Source organism: Haliotis rufescens, unplaced genomic scaffold (assembly GCF_023055435.1).
Source record: "Haliotis rufescens isolate VD_foot unplaced genomic scaffold, xgHalRufe1.0.p SCAF_1, whole genome shotgun sequence".
In the NCBI taxonomy this organism is placed as follows: Eukaryota; Metazoa; Mollusca; class Gastropoda; order Lepetellida; family Haliotidae; genus Haliotis; species Haliotis rufescens.
This window is the reverse complement of record NW_025963779.1, coordinates 57493127-57516698: the sequence shown is the minus strand read 5'-3', so window position 1 is coordinate 57516698 and position 23572 is coordinate 57493127. Positions and strand designations below refer to the sequence as shown.

At 37.7% G+C, this 23572-nt stretch overlaps 1 protein-coding gene across 1 annotated transcript in view; it reads right to left on the bottom strand.

Annotated features, from left to right (window-relative positions):
• Nucleotides 1–23572, bottom strand: part of LOC124131501 (hemicentin-2-like) — an 87101-nt gene that overhangs the window by 32254 nt on the left and 31275 nt on the right. The window contains exons 2-6 of the mRNA XM_048398436.1: nucleotides 12901–13004; nucleotides 10906–11110; nucleotides 7642–7929; nucleotides 5969–6078; nucleotides 690–894 (exon numbers count right to left, since the gene is read on the bottom strand). Of these exons, the coding sequence (XP_048254393.1) occupies nucleotides 690–894; nucleotides 5969–6078; nucleotides 7642–7929; nucleotides 10906–11110; nucleotides 12901–13004 (912 nt within the window). The remainder of the gene's footprint in view (nucleotides 1–689; nucleotides 895–5968; nucleotides 6079–7641; nucleotides 7930–10905; nucleotides 11111–12900; nucleotides 13005–23572) is intronic.

The window sequence follows — 23572 nt, the reverse complement described above, 5'->3', positions numbered from 1 at the left end:
GGTGGCACAGTGGTAGTGTCAGTGACATGCAGCAGGTTGTGAGTTTGTGTCCCAGGTAAGGACATCAATTACATACCATATTGGACGTAATAAGCACCCTGCTCTAATGAGCCCCCATGGCAATATTTGCTAATATATTGGCAAGTGAACAATCCCAATTAGCACCCCTTCTGATTGATCAATGTACACAAGACTTATTTATTCGTGTATAATACCCACTCATGTGTTATATGCACCCTTAATTACGGGCAATTAAATTCTGGAAAAATGTATCTCTTGTATCTAAACAGTCCGGCCGTTAGCATAAACCATGAAATTTATCTTTCAACTCAATTTTTTCCACCAAAATAACATTCTAATAAGAGCCCCCTATTTCTAATTTTGAGAGCGCCCCCGGTGCTTATTACGTCGAATACGGTAATTGTTTTTTTTGCACTTTTTTCAATATCAACGCAAACGTCTGAAAGTTTTTTTCCATAAATATAACCTCATAATAAGAAGACTTAAGGGTCGGTCCATTTGATATTTTGGGTGTGTGGGTTGTAGGCTTGGGATTACTTTACAAAAGATAATTTGTTCCTAAAAAAAATGGAAAAAGAAGAAGAAAATTTTGCCTCGGGTTTCAAACACAAATACATTGTTCACTGGACACCTTCCTTGGATGTTGTGAAAAACAGAAATCTACTTACTGCCCACATGTAGCACGACAGTCTTGACCATCGGCCTTGGTGTGTTGACCTGGCACATGTAGGTTCCGGAATCAGCCTCCGTCACATCGCTGATGACCAGGTCCCAACTGTGGGCCATCGATCGCTCAACGTGAAGACGGTCATCTCCAGACATCCGTGAGTTTCCAACTGTGAGGACATCCGAGTCTTCATCCAGCCAGGACACCTGCAGGACAAGACAGAAAGATTAACCTGTGACCACGCTGTTTCTGCTGTGAGGGCTGAGCTGTGATAGATTTTACACACCGACTGCTGTATCCTGCACAGGGAAAGAACAGAGTTCACATGAAACAGCATGGCAGTGGAATATACGATACAGGCAATTTATATTTTTTCAATTTTCAAGGGCACAGATGGCCCAGTCGTCTAAGGCGCCGCAATTTGCAGTGCAGAGTTGCGTCACTCGGACACGCCAGAAACCTATATATTATGGGTTCGAATGCCGGTTGACCCTGATTATATTTCTCGGTTTGTCAGCACCATACACATGCTCTTGGGTTTCACTTAAATGGTAAACGTCTGAGACCTGCATCACTTTGGGCTTTCCTTCGACATGAAACTGACACGCTGTGATATAACTGGAGTACTGTTAAAAGAGGTGTTAAACCCAACTCATTCACTTTAAATTTTCAGTTTTAGTGTAATATATTTATATCAAGTGGGGATGGTCAGGCAGCCTAGTGGTTTAAGCATTAGTTCGTCACGCAGTAGACCTGGGTTCGATTCCCAACATTTGAACAATGTGGGAAGCCCATTTCTGGTGTCCCCTGCCGTGATATTGCTGGAATATTGCTAAAATCGGCATAAAACCAAACACACTCACTCACTCACTCACACACTCACTCACTAACCCTTTCATCTGAGTAAGAAAATATGAACCCAGTCTCATGTACATTATTAACAAGGTCAGAGTCAGTGAGTGAGTTGGGTTTAACGCCGCTTTTAACAATATTCCAGTTATATCGCGGCGTGCCAAGGTCAAAGATGTTGTGTCAAGTAAATCTATTAATAGATGTTGTGTCTAGAGTATCTGTTGTATAATAGTATATGCATCATTCTGTGATGAGTGTATGAGTGCGGTTTAACATTCTTTTGACAGTATTTCACATATACCAGTCAAAAGAGGTTAGGACCACCCAATTATGTCATATTCCTGCAGTAAATCTGTCATCCCATGTCAAATTAACTATAGTAAAATGAAAGAATCAGGTGTTCTTTAACTTCCTTTGAGTAGTTTACATCACAGCGTGCAAGGGTGCGAAACCCCGAGGTGGTGGAGGTCCTAGATGACATAGTCAAGGTTCATCTGGGATTCGAACCCAGATCGGTATTTCCTGGCAGCTAAGCTTTAGGCATCTAACTTTGCAAAGGGAGTTGTAGCTTCATAGTCTGCTGGCTTACCAACATCTTTATATTTTTGGTGTTTTTCCTTCATTATCGTCTTGCTCAAAAACACTTTACTATTGACATATCATCCTACATGGAATAAGAAATTTCCGTGTTATTTCCTGTAAAAGAATTTGCCTTTTTTTAAAGTTGAGAATAGTCAAAAACTTTTGGTAACAGTAACTTTTTTGTCTTTGAGACATAATTTTGTCATATGAATTGAATATTTTCTGTAACTTGAAATTATGACCAGTGAGCCCTCCAAAACCAGGGTAAGAAAATATGGCTGAAGTTGGTTATGGACATTTCACGGAGCTATGTAGTCCTGCGCCATGACTGTGGAATTTATATACTAGTATATATTTTTTTACTTGAACCCTAGGCAACTCTAGCTCAAACTATACCAAGTCTAGTTTCCTTGATTCTACATAACGGTATATGAAAACAGCAGAAGAAGAAAGGTTCTCTTGATAAAGAACAACAATTATTTTAAAGAAATGTTTTCACAGACCAAGTGTTAGCCAAGGAGCGACATTGTAATACACCTATACTGCCTAAGAATGTGCTCAATATACAGACCAAGTGTTAGCCAAGGAGCAACATTGTAATACACCTATACTGCCTAGGAATGTGCTCAATATATAGACCAAGTGTTAGCCAAGGAGCAACATTGTAATACACCTATACTGCCTAAGAATGTGCTCAATATACAGACCAAGTGTTAGCCAAGGAGCAACATTGTAATACACCTATACTGCCTAGGAATGTGCTCAATATACAGACCAAATGTTAGTTAAGGAGCGACATTATAATACACCTATACTGCCTAGGAATGTGCTCAATATATAGACCAAGTGTTAGCCAAGGAGCAACATTGTAATACACCTATACTGCCTAAGAATGTGCTCAATATATAGACCAAGTGTTAGCCAAGGAGCAACATTGTAATACACCTATACTGCCTAAGAATGTGCTCAATATACAGACCAAGTGTTAGCCAAGGAGCGACATTGTAATACACCTATACTGCCTAAGAATGTGCTCAATATACAGACCAAGTGTTAGCCAAGGAGCAACATTGTAATACACCTATACTGCCTAGGAATGTGCTCAATATACAGACCAAATGTTAGTTAAGGAGCGACATTGTAATACACCTATACTGCCTAGGAATGTGCTCAATATACAGACCAAGTTTTAGTTAAGGAGCGACATTGTAATACACCTATACTGCCTAGGAATGTGCTCAATATACAGACCAAGTGTTTTAAGTCCATCCCCCCACCACAATGATATCGATAGCTGTGTCTGACATGGAGGGACTACTGGTATCAACAACTCTGTGTGGTTACAGGTGAAACCATCACCACCAACACAGCTTAAATTAATACAGATAAACTTAAAACATACACTAGGGACAGTCTGTTTCCAATTTGATTTTTAAAAGTAATTGAAAACACCTGAGATACATATATTTTTTCTCTCTTTGATGTGTTCAGAATGAAATTTTGTTGTTGTTAAAAACGAAAAAATATTGTTAGCTGGATATGACTGATATCCTGAAAAAATATATTGTAAAAAATAAAAAATACAGCTACTTCTTCATGACATTAATCCCCCTACTCTCTACCTCACAGGGCTGTCGGGTAGCCTAGTGGTTAAAGCGTTTGCTCGTCACGCCGAAGACCCCGGTTCGATTCCTGACATGGGTACAATGTGTGAAGCCCATTTCTGGTGTCCCCCGCCGTGATTTTGCTGGAATATTGCTAAAAGCGGCATAAAACCATACTCCTTCACTCACTCACTCACTCTAATTTACCTAACCATTTCATTAAATGAAGTCCAACTGTAAATATGTCAAGTTTATGTTACCAGTAATTGATAAAATGTTGTAGTTATTTTAGTTGTCTATATACAGGTGAGTATTAGGTAAACTGAAGCAAAACAATGTCCAACATTTGTTTCAAATGAAAGTGAGCAATGTTTTCTATAACATCAGTCAATAATTTTGCATCTGGTCAGAAGAGTGAGTGAGTTAATAATGAACTTTGTTGGGGCAATATTTCAGTGATATTGGTCAAAGGATGTTAAATTGCTAAAGGTATGTGTGATGGCAGCTGAAGTGGCTCTGTGACTTCATCATATAATTTGCAAATGACCATTGAAGAACATGGACGGGTAAGCACGTATTTTACTGGACATTTGCCATTTTCGTTTGCTGCACCTGACAGCCTTCCTATTTGATTTATTGGGTTATACAGCCTAAAATAAGCAGAAATATTGACTTTCCTTGCATGTATATGGTTTTATATGATTAAACCTTGAAACTGAATCTCTAAGCAATTCATAATCAATACAAATAGGACGTCAACAATGAATAATTACTCTAATATAGAAGTTCCATAATGGTGTGCTGTAACCTCATCAGTAGCATCCCTCGGGAGCACATTTCAACAAACATGCATTCTTTATCAACATTGGTAACTAAAAATTACTTTCGCTTATGAAACCATGTAATCCAAGTAGTTGTATGGGGGCAAGCTAAAAATGGCGTCTGAAAAAACATTATGAATACTGGAAGGAGCTTGTGCACATCACTTACCAAAATGGCGGAAGGTGTTCAGTAAAATGTATTCTTGCAAAAAGCTGTATAGAATATATTTGCAACAGGCAAAAATATGATTTAAAATTCCTGTGTGAAGTTAGGGAAAAGAATTGGGGCCTTGAAGGTTTTTATAAGTTTCCAATCCTACAATGGTTGCACAAAATGGGAGGAGTACAGAAACTGAAACATTACCATACATCTATCTGCATGATGACTCACCCTGGTCTATCATCTTACATGATTTGGAATCTTGGAATCTTTCAGTAAAAAGTGACAGGTTCCTTTTAAATTATTTTTTGTCATTTGGAGAATGAGAAATAAATCACAACATGTCTGTGAAAGAGCGAAAAATAGACATTGGGGAATTACTTTTTTGGACAGAATTTTTGAAAAAAAAGAAGTTTTTTCTTCAACCAACTATCTTGGTATGTGATGTGGGGTGCTAGGGTTACTTGACCCAGGAACAGTTGGTGGGGGAAGGGGAGGGAGGGGGGGCATTGACTGACTCCCACAATTAGCTGTGTCAGGGAGAGCAGCTGTCATGCCACTCGCCCAGGAACCCGCTAAATAGCTGTATTTATTGGCAATAGTGCCCCACACCACCCAGCTGGCCGTGATAACACATATAGTTCGGAATGTTTGTTCCTCAGTTGGATATCTATCAAGGCACTGACCGATGGTAGCTGGTCCTGACCTTCAGAAGCACAAAGGTCATGTAACCAGTCACTTATGGCTGATTAGAAGGACCATTGGGAGATTATACAGGTTTTTTTCTTCTCAGATGTCAACTGATCCAAAAGGTGACCCATAAACATAGCTGAAGCATGCTAAACTATTTGGCTAACAATAACAATAAAATAACAAAAAATAAAATTTAAAAAAATAAGAATTGCTTATTTTTCATCTGTTGACTAACTTCAGTAACCCTTCATTTGACTTAAAATTGTCAATTAAGAAGTTACTTCACTTCACCATAAACAGTTTTACTTGGAGATCACATTTTCAAAAATCTTTATCTATTTTAACCACGACTTTATGGTTTGAGTAAACTCGAAACTGTATACATGATCAACAAGATTTTTCTGTTCCTTCCAAACAGGTGAAGAGTTTTGGAAGAAACATGTATGTGTCAACACTTTATTTCAAAATATTTTCACAGTCTTAATGTGTCCAAGTTTTTCTCTTAATCAAATCAATGAACTAGGAACGCCAGTTATTAACTGTAACTGATTAAGCATAGTTGATGTACCTTATACTTTCCCAGGGACTGAACCGTGCAGGGAAGGGCTACAGTGGAGCCAGGTGAGGCAGAGATGTTCTGAGATTTGGCATCAAACGATGGTGTTACAGAACGTGGCGCTGAAACAGACATCATACACATAGAATGGGTTCCATGTCTGGATATGTGGGTCTATAGACTTGGATACTAGCAACAGTGAGTGTTAGTATAGGCCTACCAAAGAAAACCAGCAGATGAACCAAAATATGTTATATGTACACACTTTAAATAGAACAGCCACACTTATTCCAAGTTGTATGCTGATATTCTTTAATAGGCCTGTTATGTAGTAAAGTAGACATATAGAAAAAATTTACAAATTTGAAGTGACAAAAATTATCTAAATTTTCTATTTTGACTTGTGCCATATGTTCCCATGTTTTATCAGGTGAACAATTAACTTGCCTTTGCATGTGTTTGTGATGTGTGCAACAGTGTGGCAGGATACGCTCACCTTTTCACAATCACATGCTCATGTTATAGTAAGAATCATACAATGGACTCTTACTTTAGCAGAGATGTCTTATGATTATGGAAAGGGTATTATGGCTTTTATATACCAATGGAATCAGAAGTTTTGATTAAAATAATGAATTTTATCCCTTTTTTTAACTAGAATTCATAAAAAATGCGAGAATGAATGTGATCACAAATAACATGTACCCATATAGTTTAGTATTTCAAAGGAAACATCAATGCAATCATGAATTGTATTGTTATAGTTATAGTATACAGAATGTTTGTTTGTTATTTGTTTAACGTACACTCAGCAATTTTCCAGCTGTATTATGGCAGTGGTCTGTCTGTTATCGAGTCTGGACAAGACAATCCAGTGATTGACATCATGAGCATCGATCTATGCAATCTGGATACGATGACATACATAAACAAGGCTAGCGAGTTTGACCACATGATCCCATTAGTCGCCTCTTACGACAAGCAGAGTCGCATCTTATGAAAAGCATAGTCGCATCTTAGGCCAAGCATGGGTTGGTGATGACCTATTCAAACCCGGATCTTCACAGGTTAGTTCTCAGATTAACCGCCTCTGTGGTCTAGTGGTAGAGCATCCGCCCGGAGAGCGGAAGGTCTGGGGTGCAATCCCTGGCCGCATCATACCAAAAGACGTTAAAAGATGGTACTTGTTGTTACCCTGTCTGGTGCTCGACATTAAAGAGCCAAAACAAGGACTGCTCGGCTCGGAGTCGGTATAATGTGTCTGAGTAGGTTATTCATGTTAAACTGCAGCATGGTGTCTCAGTGGGCTGGCACTATAAATCGGCATCAGTCTGAACTAGTACAAGCACACACACACACACACACACATCATGAACATCGATCCACGCAATTGGGATACAATGACATGCATCAACCAAGTCAGAGAGCCTGCCCACCTGATTCCGTTAGTCGCCTCTTGCAACATGCATAGTCGCCTTTCACGGCAAGCATGGGTTGCTGAAGACCTTTTCTACCCCGGATCTTCATGGGCCTAACAGAGGATACAAATAAATAAGCTTCATTCATTGCTTAAAACGTGACATTACAGTAAGAATTCTTCTTCAATTCAAATTTTGGCTAATAAGGTTACACTGTACTGCATGTAAACATAAATTCTAAAAATCTGTTTTGTTCAAATCCCTCACCATTCAGTTTGATTGTAGCAGTGTTCATGCCAAACTCATTGACAGCCTTGCATCGATATTGTCCATAGTCGCTTTCCCTGATCTTCTTTATTCTGAGCCTCATGACTCGGTTGAAGTCTCCCCTCTTGAGTGTCTCCATGGAGTGTCTGTTGTCAGGCTTCACCTCTTCCTCCCCCTTCTCCCACACCACCACCGGCAGGGGCTTGCCGCTCACCAGGCACTCCAGCTTCGCCTTCTTCCCTTTCGGCTTTGTCACATGGCTTCGTGCTGCCTTCATGGTGGGGGAGACTGACAACATAAGAGAGAATATTTTATTTTTTTGTGAGTTAGTAATTAAGTGCTGGTTAGTGTACTGCACTCTGCAGCCGCATTTGTTTGTTTAATGTTTTTCAAATTTGTTTTATTACATCTTAAATACTTCCCAAACTTTCTGGTCCCAGTAGACTGTGGAGAAAAATCGTCAAACGTTTTTTCTGCTGAATATTAACAGATTTTCTTATACAAGGATATTCTATTCATGTCATCATGCTAAATATTTGATATTTGTGTAGTGGTTACCATACAACTAATGTTTGATATGTGTATTAGATTTTCCACACAACTATTGTTTGAAATTGATATTGTATAGATGTTTCCACACAACAAGTTTTGATTCTTGATATTTATGTATAGATTTGTACACAACTATATGGTTTGATAGTTGCTGTTATGAATTAGCAAATTAGGTGAGCTACAAAGGGGTAACATATTCTATAGTCCTGAAACAATGGCTTCACAAACCCCAAGCAACAAGACAGGTTACAGGGTACAAAGTTCTTCTCTCCCAGCAAGACTTAAGTGAAAGGACAGATTACAACATAACACACAACAAAATTTCGTGTGTTTTCTTCCAGTGTGCGTTTCACCAAGACAGAACTCTCAACTCCACCCTTGACATGAACAAAGAACAACCCATCAGATAAACCTATCACTCAAGTTCAGAATGTTTGCCTAATTCTCATCTTCATCATCAACTCAGCAGCTTGTCTTGTTCCCAGCACCCTATGTTTGTATCACTGTCAGCATCAGCAGCACCTTGCGCCGCACCCCCACCCCTCCCTCCCCCCTCACCTCCACTGCACCCTCACATTCGCTGTTTGTGCAAGGGGCTCTGTGTATCTGACACCGGGGTTATTTGAGAGTCCGATAACCAGATGCAATGGTGCTTCTATAACAAACACTACGCCTTCGCACACACCTGGTGTTGATAATTAACTGGAGGAGACTCTCAGAGACTTCTCAGGGAAACTACCTACCAATGTCCATGTTCATATTTCACTGAAAAACAGGCTTCAGAAGTTCTTTGTGAAAATAAAATTGATTATTTTAACTGTGATAAATGGGAAATATTTTTTGCAAGATGACTTAAGTTAGCTTTAGAAAATTATTTGGAAAAGGAACAGATTTTTCTTACATGTGATGTAGATCAATTGGAAATATTTTTTCTGGGCTAAAATATTGTCTTTTCATCCTGCCAGTAATACCACCGAGGGTTTTCATTGTGAGACTTAATATATATGTTGGCTCTACAGGTGAAATATTAATCAAAACTGTATGGGGCTCTGCGGGAATATTTCTTATAATACACACTCCCATCCCATAGTGAGTCAGCCACACAGTGATGAAAAGGGGAAATAACTGTATGTGTGAGGTATCAGTTGATGTGCTCACAGCTTATTTGCCGATGGGATGTGCAGATATGTAATACACAGTAACCTTGTCAAAGGTACATTAACAGTATAGCTGGCAAATATCTAGTTTCCATATAAATACTTACCATTTTACTACTCAGAGTTTGGTAGGGATGTTCATCTATTTCATATTATTATACCACTCAAGTTTGATAGGGACACAAATCAATGTTTGATAGAGATACACACATACATGTATTTGATGTCATTATACTACATTACGTGTGATTGAGATAGCTAGATATTTGATAATATTATACCACCTTAGCTTTTATGGAGATATCCGGATATGTGATATCATAATAATACATTATGTTTAATGGAGATATCCAGATATTTGATATAATTATACTACATTACGTTTGATGGAGATATCCGGATATTTGATATTATTATACTACGTTATGTTAAATGGAGATATCTTGATATTTGATATTATTATAGCACTTTAAGTTTGATGGAAATCCGGATATGTGATATCATTATACTACATTAAGTTTGATAAAGATATCCAGGTATTTGATATCATAATACTACATTACGATAGATAGAAATTTCCAAGTATTCGATATTATTATGCTAGCCGATGTTTGATGGAGATACCCGGATATGTGATATCATTATACTACATTAAGTTAGATAGAGATATCCTGGTATTTGATATTATTTTATAACATTATGTTTAATGGAGATATCCAGATATTTGATATTATTATACTACCTTAGATTTGATGAAGATATCCAGTTTTGTGATATTATTATACTACCTAACGTTTGGTAGATATATCCGGATATGTGATATCATTATACTACATTAAGTTAGATAGAGATATCCAGGTATTTTATATTATCAAACTACCTGAAGTTTGATGGAGATATCCAGATATATGATATAATTATAATACATTAGGTTAGATAGAGATATCCAGGTATTTGATATTATTATGCTACCTGAAGTTTGATGGAGATATCCAGATATATGATATAATTATACTACATTAGGTTAGATAGAGATATCCAGGTATTTGATATTATTATGCTACCTGAGGTTTGATGGAGATATCCGGATATGTGATATCTTTATATGACCTAAGGTTTGATGGAGATATCCAGATATTTGATATCCCTTTACTACTGAAAGTCTGATAACTTAATCTTCAGGAAAGAAATATGATGTTTAAATCAATTTGTTATTTACAAATATAACTGATTTTTATTGCGACATTCTACATGAAGGTCAACCTTCTTCTTTGAAAGATGTTCGAGTCTCTGGTCTGGTAGGATGAATAAGATTTGTAAGGTTTGTTTCAGAGGAAGAACACTACAACATTTAGTTAGTAATAAGATATTACTGTACTGCTCAAGTTGAATAGGAATATTCAGAAATTACTATACCGGTACTATTCATGTTTCATATCCAGATATTTGTTGATGATATAAATGTGTGGAAGCGTACCATGGCCCGTGTTGGAGAGATAGGCCTTGAATGATGTGCTTGTGACATAAGGAATGCTACTGAGACTGGAATACTTACAACCCACATTGAGTGTGACGACTTTAGTGAGTGGAGGGTTGGTGTTGATGATGCAGCTGTAGGTGTCCTCGTCATCCAACACCACGTCCGTGATCTGCAGCATCCATATTCCATGCTTCCCACGTCGAAGAACGAATCGGTTGTCCGACGTTACTCTTGCATCACCAGTTGTTAAAACACCCAACTTCCCACTCTCCCAGCTTATCTGAAAGCAAGGGAATTTCAGCTTGACAAACTATATTGTGACATAAATGTAACACCAAACCTTAGGAGTCATTTCAGTTACTGCAGTAGTACATTGATAGTTAATACAATCAACTAAAGTTATGCAACTATTCCGACTGTAGTTATAATACTATTTTGCAACCTGTTGCCATTGCAATGACACTATATATCACCTATCATCCACTGCATTGGTGTTCTATATCCCCTGTCATCAACTGCAACGACACTATATATCACCTGTCATCAACTGCAAAAACACTATATATCACCTTTCATCAACTGAAAAAACACTATATAACCTTTCATCAACTGCAACGACACTATATATCACCTTTCATCAACTGCAAAAACACTATGTATCACCTTTCATCAACTGCAACAACACTATATATCACCTTTCATCAACTGCAACGACACTATATATCACCTGTCATCAACTGCAATAACACTATATATCCCCTGTCATCAACTGTAACAACACTATATATCCCCTGTCATCAACTGGAACAACACTATATATCACCTGTCATCAACTGGAACAACACTATATATCACCTGTCATCAACTGCAACAACACTATATATCACCTGTCATCAACTGCATTGGTGTTCTTTATCACCTGTCATCAACTGCAACAACACTATACATAACCTGTCATCAACTGCAATAACACTATACATCACCTGTCATCAACTGGAACAACACTATATATCACCTGTCATCAACTGGAACAACACTATATATCACCTGTCATCAACTGCAATATCAACTAAATATTGCTGGAATTAAAAAAAGAAGAAAAATTATACTACTCAACGTCCTGCCGATGTCTTTAAAACAAATTTCAGTTGTAGCTAAAAGGAAAAGAAAAAAAGAAACTGCAATGGCAATGTATATCACCAGTCATCAATTCCAATGATGCTCCTTATGGTGCTTAATATATAGAGGAACCACAATAGAACTTTGTCGTCAATTGCAATGAACCTATATGATGTAATGATGTAATGTAACCTTTACTTGTATATTGTATATATACGTTGTAATCTGTTGCAATTACATTACATGTCACCTAATAGTTTCCTGCAGTACTGTTGTGTGAAAAGTCATGTATGGAATGTCCACCATGTTATATAATACTGGACACTAACTGTATAGTTTTGTATGGAATGGCCACAATGTTATATACTACTGGACACTCACTGTATAGTTTTGTATGGAATGGCCACAATGTTATATACTACTGGACACTCACTGTATAGTTTTGTATGGAATGGCCACAATGTTATATAATACTGGACACTCACTCTATAGTTTTGTATGGAATGGCCACAATGTTATATAATACTGGACACTCACTGTATAGTTTTGTATGGAATGTCCACAGTGTTATATAATACTGGACACTCACTGTAAAGTTTTGTATGGAATGGCCACAATGTTATATAATACTGGACACTCACTGTATAGTTTTGTATGGAATGTCCACAGTGTTATATAATACTGGACACTAACTGTATAGTTTTGTATGAAATGTCCACAATGTTATATAATACTGGACACTCACTGAATAAAGTTTTTAATGAAATGTCCACAATGTTATATAATACTGGGCGCTCACTGTATAGATTTTGTATTGAATGTCCACAATGTTATATAATATTGGACACTCACTGTATAGCTTTGTATGGAATGTCCACAATGTTATATACTACTGGACGCTCATTGTATAGTTTTGGATCGAATGTACACAGTATTATATGGTATACTCACTGTATAGTTTTTTATGGAATGTACATAGCAGGGCAGGCCCACATTTCCTCCATCCTCTACTGTAATTGTCTTGGATTCTGCAGCAAACTGGATACTATCTATCTCTGAAACAAACATGAAGGCCTGACGTTAAAGGCTGGGATTAGAGCACAATTTATCAAGGTTATTGGAAACGGCAGTAAAAATGTAAAAGTAATCACGTGTATGTCTTTCTGACAATGGGATAAATGCGATCCTGTATTCATGGTGTGGTTTCCCCAGAAGTCCATAAAACTGCTGCCATGTCTGATCTGTATTGATATGTCTGAACCAGTATGATCAGAGACTGATCTGTGATGATATGTCTGAACCAGTCATTTCAGAGACTAATCTGTGATGATGTGTCTGAACCAGCCTGACCAGAGACTGGTCTGTGGTGATACGTCTGAACCAGTATGATCAGAGACTGATCTGTGGTGATATGTTTGAACCAGTCATTTCAGAGACTAATCTGTGGTGATATGTCTGAACCAGTATGATCAGAGACTGATCTGTGGTGATATGTCTGAACCAGTATGATCAGAGACTGATCTGTGGTGATATGTCTGAACCAGTCTGATCAGAGACTGATCTGTGGTGATATGTCTGAACCAGTCTGATCAGAGACTGATCTGTGGTGATATGTCTGAACCAGTCAGTTCAGAGACTAGTCTTTGGTGATATGTCTGAACCAGTCAGTTCAGAGACTGATCTGTGGTGATATGTCTGAACCAGTATGATCAGAGACTGATATGTGGTGATATGTCTGAATCAGTCTGATCAGAGACTGATATGTGGTGATATGTCTGAACCAGTCTGATCAGAGACTGATCTGTAGTGATATGTCTGAACCAATCAGTTCAGAGACTGATCTGTGGTGATATGTCTGAACCAGTCTGATCAGAGATTGATCTGTGGTGATATGTCTGAACCAGTCTGATTTGAGACTGATCTGTGGTGATATGTCTGAACCCGTCAGTTCAGAGACTAATCTTTGGTGATATGTCTGAATCAGTCTGATCAGAGACTGATCTGTGGTGATATGTCTGAACCAGTATGATCAGAGACTGATCTTTGGTGATATGTCTGAACCAGTCTGATCAGAGACTGATCTGTGGTGATATGTCTGAACCAGTCTGATCAGAGACTGATCTGTGATATGTCTGAACCAATCTCGTGAGAGACTGATCTGCGGTGATATGTCTGTGTTAGTCTGATCTATGGCAAATATAACAAATAATTAGTTTTGGGTTGTGATCATTTATGAAGCTAATTTACAAATGATTCACCAAAAGAGCTGCTGTGTGAGTAATATAATACTTTAATGAGTTATTGACATGCCATGGCATCCAAGGTCATGACTTTACAGGAGTCAAAGATCAAATGTCACACCACCCACATTGCTGCTTGATAGACTGTGTCAACTGCCACCACCAGGGTTAGATTCCATTACAGTCTCCTTGGGAGCAGCAGCCTCTGCACTGACTTACAGGAGTCTGTTTTGATACCCCACGCCTGGAGCCTCACATGCGATCAACGGTGTCTCACATGTGATCAATGGTTGTCATATATATCTGATCAATGGTATCTCACATGTGATCAACGGTGTCTCATATGTGATCAGTGATGGTCATATATATCTGATCAATGGTGTCTCACATGTGATCAACGGTGTCTCACATGTGATCAATGGTTGTCATATATATCTGATCAATGGTATCTCACATGCGATCAACGGTGTCTCACATGTGATCAATGGTTGTCATATATATCTGATCAATGGTATCTCACATGCGATCAACGGTGTCTCACATGTGATCAATGGTTGTCATATATATCTGATCAATGGTATCTCACATGTGATCAACGGTGTCTCACATGCGATCAACGGTGTCTCACATGTGATCAATGGTTGTCATATATATCTGATCAATGGTATCTCACATGCGATCAACGGTGTCTCACATGTGATCAATGGTTGTCATATATATCTGATCAATGGTATCTCACATGTGATCAACGGTGTCTCACATGTGATCAATGGTTGTCATATATATCTGATCAATGGTATCTCACATGTGATCAACGGTGTCTCACATGTGATCAATGGTTGTCATATATATCTGATCAATGGTATCTCACATGCGATCAACGGTGTCTCACGTGTGATCAATGGTTGTCATATATATCTGATCAATGGTATCTCACATGTGATCAACGGTGTCTCACATGTGATCAGTGATGGTCATATCTGATCAATGGTATCTCACATGTGATCAACAGTGTCTCACATGTGATCAATGGTATCTCACATGTGATCAACAGTGTCTCACATGTGATCAATGGTATCTCACATGTGATCAATAGTATCTCACATGTGATCAACGGTGTCTCACATGTGATCAGTGATGGTCATATCTGATCAATGGTATCTCACATGTGATCAACAGTGTCTCACATGTGATCAATGGTTGTCATATATATCTGATCAATGGTATCTCACATGTGATCAACAGTGTCTCACATGTGATCAACGGTGTCTCACATGTGATCAATGGTTGTCATATATATCTTATCAATGGTATCTCACATGCGATCAAGGGTGTCTCACATGTGATCAATGGTTGTCATATATATCTGATCAACGGTGTCTCACATGTGATCAATGGTTGTCATATCTGATCAATAGTATCTCACATGTGATCAACGGTGTCTCACATGTGATCACTGATGGTCATATCTGATCAATGGTATCTCACATGTGATCAACAGTATCTCACATGTGATCAACGGTGTCTCACATGTGATCAACGGTATCTCACATGTGATCAACGGTGTCTCACATGTGATCAGTGATGGTCATATCTGATCAATGGTATCTCACATGTGATCAACAGTGTCTCACATGTGATCAATGTTATCTCACATGTGATCAATGGTTGTCATATATATCTGATCAATGGTATCTCACATGCGATCAACAGTGTCTCACATGTGATCAACGGTATCTCACATGTGATCAATGGTTGTCATATCTGATCAATGGTATCTCACATATGATCAACGATGTCTCACATGTGAACAATGGTAGTCATATCTGATCAATGGTACCTCACATGTGATCAATGGTATCTCATATGTGATCAACGGTGTCCCACATGCGATCAATGGTTGTCATATCTGATCAATGGTGCCTCACACGTGATCAAATCAGTGGTATCTGATTTGAGATAAATGGTATCTCATGTATGATCAATGGTATCTAATCTGTCATCAATGGTATGTAATTTGTCATCAATGATATCTCATTTGTAACCAATGGTATCGCATTTTTTATCCATGGTATCTCATATTAGATCAATGGTATCTCATCTGTCATCAATGATATCTCATCTGTAACCAATGCTATCGCATTTTTTATCCATGGTATCTCATATTAGATCAATGGTATCTCATCTGTCATCAATGATATCTCATCTGTAACCAATGCTATCGCATTTGAAACCAATAGTATCTCATGAGATCAAAGGTATCTCATATTAGTTCAATGCTACCTAATTTGTTATCAATTTGGTCTCACGTGTAATCAACGATATCTCATGTGTGAGCAATGATTTTGCACGTGATCAATGGTGTCTAATTTATGACCGATTTTGCCTAACTTATTTTCAATGGTGTCTCTTTGCGTTCAATGGTGCACCAGTTGTATTAAGTTGTGTCTAACATCAGTGGTATCGCATGTGGTTAGTGGTACACCATATGAAGTCAATCTGGTCAATTCATCAGGTGAATAGTTTCTCCACATGGTAGGTATATCAATGATAGCAAACAATTAGCCAATGGTATCATCCATCTACCCAATGATGTTACACATCTTGCAAGCAGCCCTGGTAGTTTAACGGTTACAGAAACTCCATTCATCAATTCAGGACCTAATTTCTAGTGACGTGTCTGTTATTACAAGTACTTCCCTAACTACTGATTCCCTTATCTATCTCAAATGTTTATCATAAATGACATCTCAAACATAAGTGCATCAAAGGTTAACCTACATCTGTCGGAGAAGCCTTCATCTCAACAGACGTTCATACATATATATTGGTTACTTCAGACACATCCCCAGTGCATTGTGTGTCAAGAGACAGCAATGCTGGCAACGTTATCTGTCGGTGTTGAGTATCGTATACCTTCTAACAATACCCATGGTCTAATGAACTCTCCTTGTTCCACACAACATCCAATCTACCAAGCTGTCATAAGTAATCTGTATTGCCATTTATTATCTGACTAGGATTACTGGACTAACATTTAGTCCCAGAAATATAAATATCCTATTTAAATATAAATATACCAGCAGAATAAAAAAGTAAAATCAGAATGGCGCCCAGAAAATGCTTAAACACCTGGTATCATCACTATTTAATTGTGATACACAAACTTATGTTCATAATACAATCGACCCTTATATTAGAGGAGGGTTCTTGTGGCTATGGAAAGGTTTTGTCGATTTATTTGTGCAACTGAGGATGCACGTTTTTCACTATTTCTCAAAAGGAAATGATGTCATAAGAAAACACGCTATCGTATTTCTGAAAGGAACGATTTGTGACCGGTGGGAATGCTGTTATTTTCAACTTTTCCGCGGGTTGGTGCTCAATTGGAAATCGGTCAAGGTCTAGACGGTAAAATTAGTGCAGTGCATGTCTGGAGACCATCTCTCTGTAATTAGGGTAACGATTAACTGCTAGATTGGTGCAAGCATGCACATAATAATATTTCAGGTAGTAGACAAAGAGTGTAAGAAAAGACTGGAATCAGCTTTCAACCACTGGCAATTGACCCGAGTATAGTTCATCCTTAAAAAGGAATAACTAAAGTCTGGTTTAGGTGGAGTATTGAAACCGCACAGCGACGAATACGGAATTATTTGAGACACATAAGGGACCAGTTCAAAAGTTCGATGTCGGATAAAAAAGTTAATTTCTTAAGTTTTGAGACATACCCCTCCCCGTATCCCCTAAAAATTAATTCTAAAAATGTTGCATTTCCGAGTTTAGTAGCCTCCATTGCCGTGTATTGCCCTGTTTTAAGGAACCTTTATCGAATGAAGTTTATTTACAGGGTGTTGACAATCATTTGTAGGGGTTTTATAGATCAAATCTGCCATTATACATTACGCACTGCACTAGATGGACTCTTGCCGGGAATGGTAAAACCCTACCTTGTTGAAAGACTGGGCGTATTTACGACAACTCCAAACAGCATATATGAATGGAAATAATATCAGTTTAGTTCACTTACAATAAAAAAACATTGAGAAATCAGTTTATTTGGTCGGATGGAAAACTTTCAGGGTCATCACCATCACAATGTTTTGAACTGGTCCCTAACGTGTACACATACTGGCTCCCAAAATACTGTTTTCTACTTAATGTAACGTATTTTTGCCCGCGTCTGTACCACACCCTCTGATGAGAATTACATTGGAGGAGGGGATAGGTGTTTTTCGCGGTCTCCAATTGTTTCAGCGTGTGAAATATTACTGTAGCTATCATCTTTCCAACTCTTCTAAGAACTTGCCATGTGCATGCATTCCTCGGGATGAATAACACTCGTTCAACACTTGCACACAACCAACACCAGTGCTCTGGGGAATAGGATATGAGACTGGTCCCATGTGTTGGATCAAAGCAGTCCAACAACTGGAAGGAATATGTGAACGTCAGTCGTTTCAGTTATGATCGTATTCATTTACCCATAATGTGGCATTTGATTATAAGGACATTTATGAAGTTTCAATAGAGTATTTATTTAGGATAGGTTAGGACATATATTTTCTCCTCAATGATATATTATTTCATATTATTTGTATTTCATATTTGTGTTGACATTAACATTTATGGAGGAATTCATGGAATACTTATGAACGTGCATGATACATCTGGTTCAAATGTTTGAAACAATGTTGAAATTCCAACAATCATAGGAGAAATTCATACAGGCATTCTTGTAAACATTTCTTTCAATTTTTCTGACCATGAAACAAAGTGGTATCAGCGTACACATTCTTCCAACTAGGGAAGAATGGTTGGTTAGTTTATTGGTTGGTTGATTGGTTGGTTTGTTGTTTTACGCCGCACTCAGCAATATTCCGGCTATATGACGGCGGTCTGTACATAATCGAGTCTGGACCAGACAATCCAGTGATTGATATCATGAGCATCGATCCACGCAATTGGGATCCATGACATGCATCAACCAAGTCAGAGAGCCTGACCCCCCCCGATCTCGTTAGTGAGTGAGTGAGTGGCTGGGTGATTGACTGAATGAGTGAGTGGCTGGGTTTGAGTGAGTGTGTGAGTGGGTGGCTGGTTGGGTGAGAGTGTGAGTGAGAGAGAGAGTGGGGTTTTAACACCATGGTGCTGACAAACCTGACATGATCGAATAAAGCCAGGACAAAAAATCTTTGTGTATATAGAGAAAGGTAATGTCTGAATACTTTTTACAACTACAACATCTATGACGTCAGGTGAAATGGGGTTTAACGTTGCGTCGAAGATTATCGCACTTATATAGCGACGTGCATGCACGTGTGTATGTGTACGTGTGTGAGGCTGCTTGTACTAGTCCGGGATAATGCCGATTTTATAGTGCCAGCACACTGAGATACCATGCTGCAGTTTACCACGAATACCCTATTCAGACACATTATACCGACTCCGAGCCGACCAGTCCTTGTTTTATCCCCTTAATGCCGAGCGCACGAATGGGTAACAACAAGTACCATGTTTTAATCTCTTTTGGGATGACGCGACGGGGATCGAAACCCGGACCTTCCGCTCTCCGGGCGGACGCTCTACCACTGGACCATGGGGGCGGTAACTATGAAGTGAAGTAAATGTAACTGAAGTAATGAAAAGAAGTTTATGTAAGTAAAGTTAATGTAAGTGAAAGTAAACGTAAATGAAGTATATGTAAATGAATTCAATGTAAGTGAAGTAAATGTAGGTGAAGTAAATGTAAATGAAGTCAACGTAAGTGAAGTTAGTGTAAGTGAAGTAAACGTAAATGGAGTCAATATTAAAGAAGTCAATGTAAGTGAAGTAAATGTGAGTGAAGTAAATGTAAGTGAGTAAATGTAAATGAAGTCAATGTAAGTGAAGTCAATGTAAGTGAAGTAAACGTAAATGAAGTAAATGTAAATGAAGTCAATGTAAGTGAATTCAATGTAAGTGAAGTAAATGTAGGTGAAGTAAATGTAAATGAAGTCAATGTAAGTGAAAGTAAACGTAAATGAAGTAAATGTTAATGAAGTTAGTGCAATTGAAGTAAATGTAAGTGAAGTAAACGTAAATGGAGTCAATGTTAATGAAGTCAATGTAAGTGAAGTAAATGTGAGTGAAGTAAATGTAAGTAAGTAAATGTAAGTGAAAGTAAACGTAAATGAAGTAAATGTTAATGAAGTTAGTGTAAGTGAAGTAAATGTAAGTGAAGTAAACGTAAATGGAGTCAATGTTAATGAAGTCAATGTAAGTGAAGTCAATGTTTGTGAAGTAAACGTAAATGAGGTAAATGTAAATGAAGTTTATGTAAGTAAAGTTAATGTAAGTGAAAGTAAACGTAAATGAAGTCAATGTAAATGAATTCAATGTAAGTGAAGTAAATGTAGGTGAAGTTAATGTAAATGAAGTCAATGTAAGTGAAAGTATAGGTAAATGAAGTAAATGTTAATGAAGTTAGTGTAAGTGAAGTAAATGTAAGTGAAGTAAACGTAAATGGAGTCAATGTTAATGAAGTCAATGTAAGTGAAGTAAATGTGAGTGAAGTAAATGTAAGTAAGTAAATGTAAGTGAAAGTAAACGTAAATGAAGTAAATGTTAATGAAGTTAGTGTAAGTGAAGTAAATGTAAGTGAAGTAAACGTAAATGGAGTCAATGTTAATGAAGTCAATGTAAGTGAAGTCAATGTTAGTGAAGTAAACGTAAATGAAGTAAATGTAAATGAAGTTTATGTAAGTAAAGTTAATGTAAGTGAAAGTAAACGTAAATGAAGTAAATGTAAATGAATTCAATGTAAGTGAAGTAAATGTAGGTGAAGTAAATGTAAATGAAGTCAATGTAAGTAAAGTAAATGTAAGTGAAAGTAAACGTAAATGAAGTAAATGTTAGTGAAGTAAATGTAAGTGAAAGTAAACGTAAATGAAATTAATGTAAGTGAAGTCAATGTAAATGAAGTCAATGTAAGTGAAGTCAATGTAAGTGAAAGTAAACGTAAATGAAGTAAATGTAAATGACGTTAATGTAAGTGAAGTACATGTAAGTGAAAGTATACGTAAATGAAGTAAATGTAAATGAATTCAATGTAAGTGAAGTAAATGTAAGTGGGGTAAATGTAAATGAAGTAAATGTAAGTGAAGTAAATGAAAGTGAAAGTAAACTTAAATGAAGTAAATGTAAATGAATTCAATGTAAGTGAAGTAAATGTAAGTGGGGTAAATGAAAATGAAGTAAATGAAAGTGAAAGTAAACTTAAATGAAGTAAATGTAAATGAAGTCAATGTAAGTGAAGTCAATGTAAGTGAACGTAAACGTAAATGAAGTAAATGTAAATGAAGTCAACGTAAGTGAAGTAAATGTAAGTGAAAGTAAACGTAAATGAAGTCAATGTAAGTGAAGTCAATGTAAGTGAAAGTAAACGTAAATGAAGTAAATGTAAGTGAAGAAAATGTAAGTGAAGCAAATGAAGTCATTTCAAATGAAGTAACAGCAAATGAAGTCATTTCAAAGCTGCAACGAAGACGAGGGGATTCTGGTGGTGGTGAGAATGAGATGAGGATAGAATGTTGAAATTGCCCACAAGGCTGCAAGAGAGACTAATTGCAACAGCGTAAATAAAGAAGCTCACTAATATAACAATAGTGTTTTAACTATTGCAGAACTAATGCCTTTGTTACACTGCCCACACTCGCCTGAAAGTTAGTGTCACCGCACTTCGATTGAGGGTGTTTATCGTTTCAAGTGTATCCGATATATTTGTTTACTGACTCTAATCTCAATAATAGCGATCGTGTATGCAAAGCTGCTGTTCCATAAAAAAAACTTCAAGGACACGGGCAAAGAAAACTGAGATCTCGGAACCCTCTTTTTTGTTGAACTAGGTCATGCCGCAGTCGACAAACTAAAAGCCCATGTCCCATGTCTGCCAACAGCTGCGGCCTGGAGTTGTCGTTACGCAGCATTATCGGCGCCATTCGGTAGCGCCAGATGCCATGTGTAATACTCAATAGCCTATTGGCGGAAATGTTTCAAAGGTGATTGATATTCAAACATATAACTTTTTAATTTCTTTGCAACACACACACACGACGAGAGAGAGAGAGAGAGAGAGAGAGAGAGAGAGAGAGAGAGAGAGAGAGAGGGAGAGAGAGAGAGCGATAGAGAGAGAGAGAGGAGAGAGAGAGATAGATAGAGAGAGAGCGAGAGAGAGAGAGAAATTAATGAGGGTGAGCAAGAGACGGATATTGAGAAAAAGGACAAACGAAAGACAAAAAATAGTCAAGGAGGAGATGTGTTATATATTATAAGAAACTTGGTCCCAATTCCATGTCAAGACCAGAATAAAGTCTATGATGCCTGCTGCATTCTCAGACATGCAAGTCCACACCCCTATTGTAGGTTTTCTATCGGCTGCATGCCTACATACCGTGCATGAGGCCGGGAATGTGTACAGCCATCAATAGACGGGGGCTATAAACTGGCCATACATGTCACTCAGTCTGGCTCTGATTACAGCTCGTGGAATTCCGTCCTGATGAACACATGCAGGGACATAGGCACCGCAAGTCATTCCCAGTATTCCATTTATCTTCACTTGTTTAATTGGCTTTAATCTCTTTTCTTCTTTCACAAACACAAAAGTAGAAACCCATAAACTTGAATATATTCATGCTTAGCGTCAACGTTTCGTAGCTCACTTGGTAGAATGTTCAGTGTCGGTCTGTCTGAGTACTTCTTACAAAGACGTAATGTATAACATTGCAGACATTATGCACATAATGTAATTTTAGATAAAGGAGAGTCGTATCTATTGGTGATATTTTTTCAATTAACATAAGGCATACAATACAAGTACAATATAACGTCCACGCCAGGGAAAAGCAGTCTCCATTATCTACCAAAACAGATTCCATTGAGCGTAAAAGGAAAAATAGTGATGGAAGTTATATGAATAGTTCACTGAAAATCAGTAAAGACGCAATGCAGGGATCACCCACCACTCATGCAATTTGAATAACAAAGAGTTTGGTGTCTAACGCCAACAGCAGTATTCCTGCCATAATATAATACACTATTTATTTTATTTAAAAACAAAACAAAACCGTTTATAACAATACAACATGTCCAAGATTGCCATAGCGCATCCCCTGATCATTCATTCATATTATTGGTTGGACATTCTTGGAAAATAAAGATTCGTATAGTATCATTACGAATGCATTCGTCAACAGCAACTCAAATACCAATGTTTGGAGTTCTCATGGAAAATCAAAGTACTTCAGCTTCACCTTAGGGCTACGATCGCTTTTTGGAACGGACCTCTGATTCGTAAATCTTTATCGAATCCGTCTGTAAACGTTTATTTTTCTTCCATATTG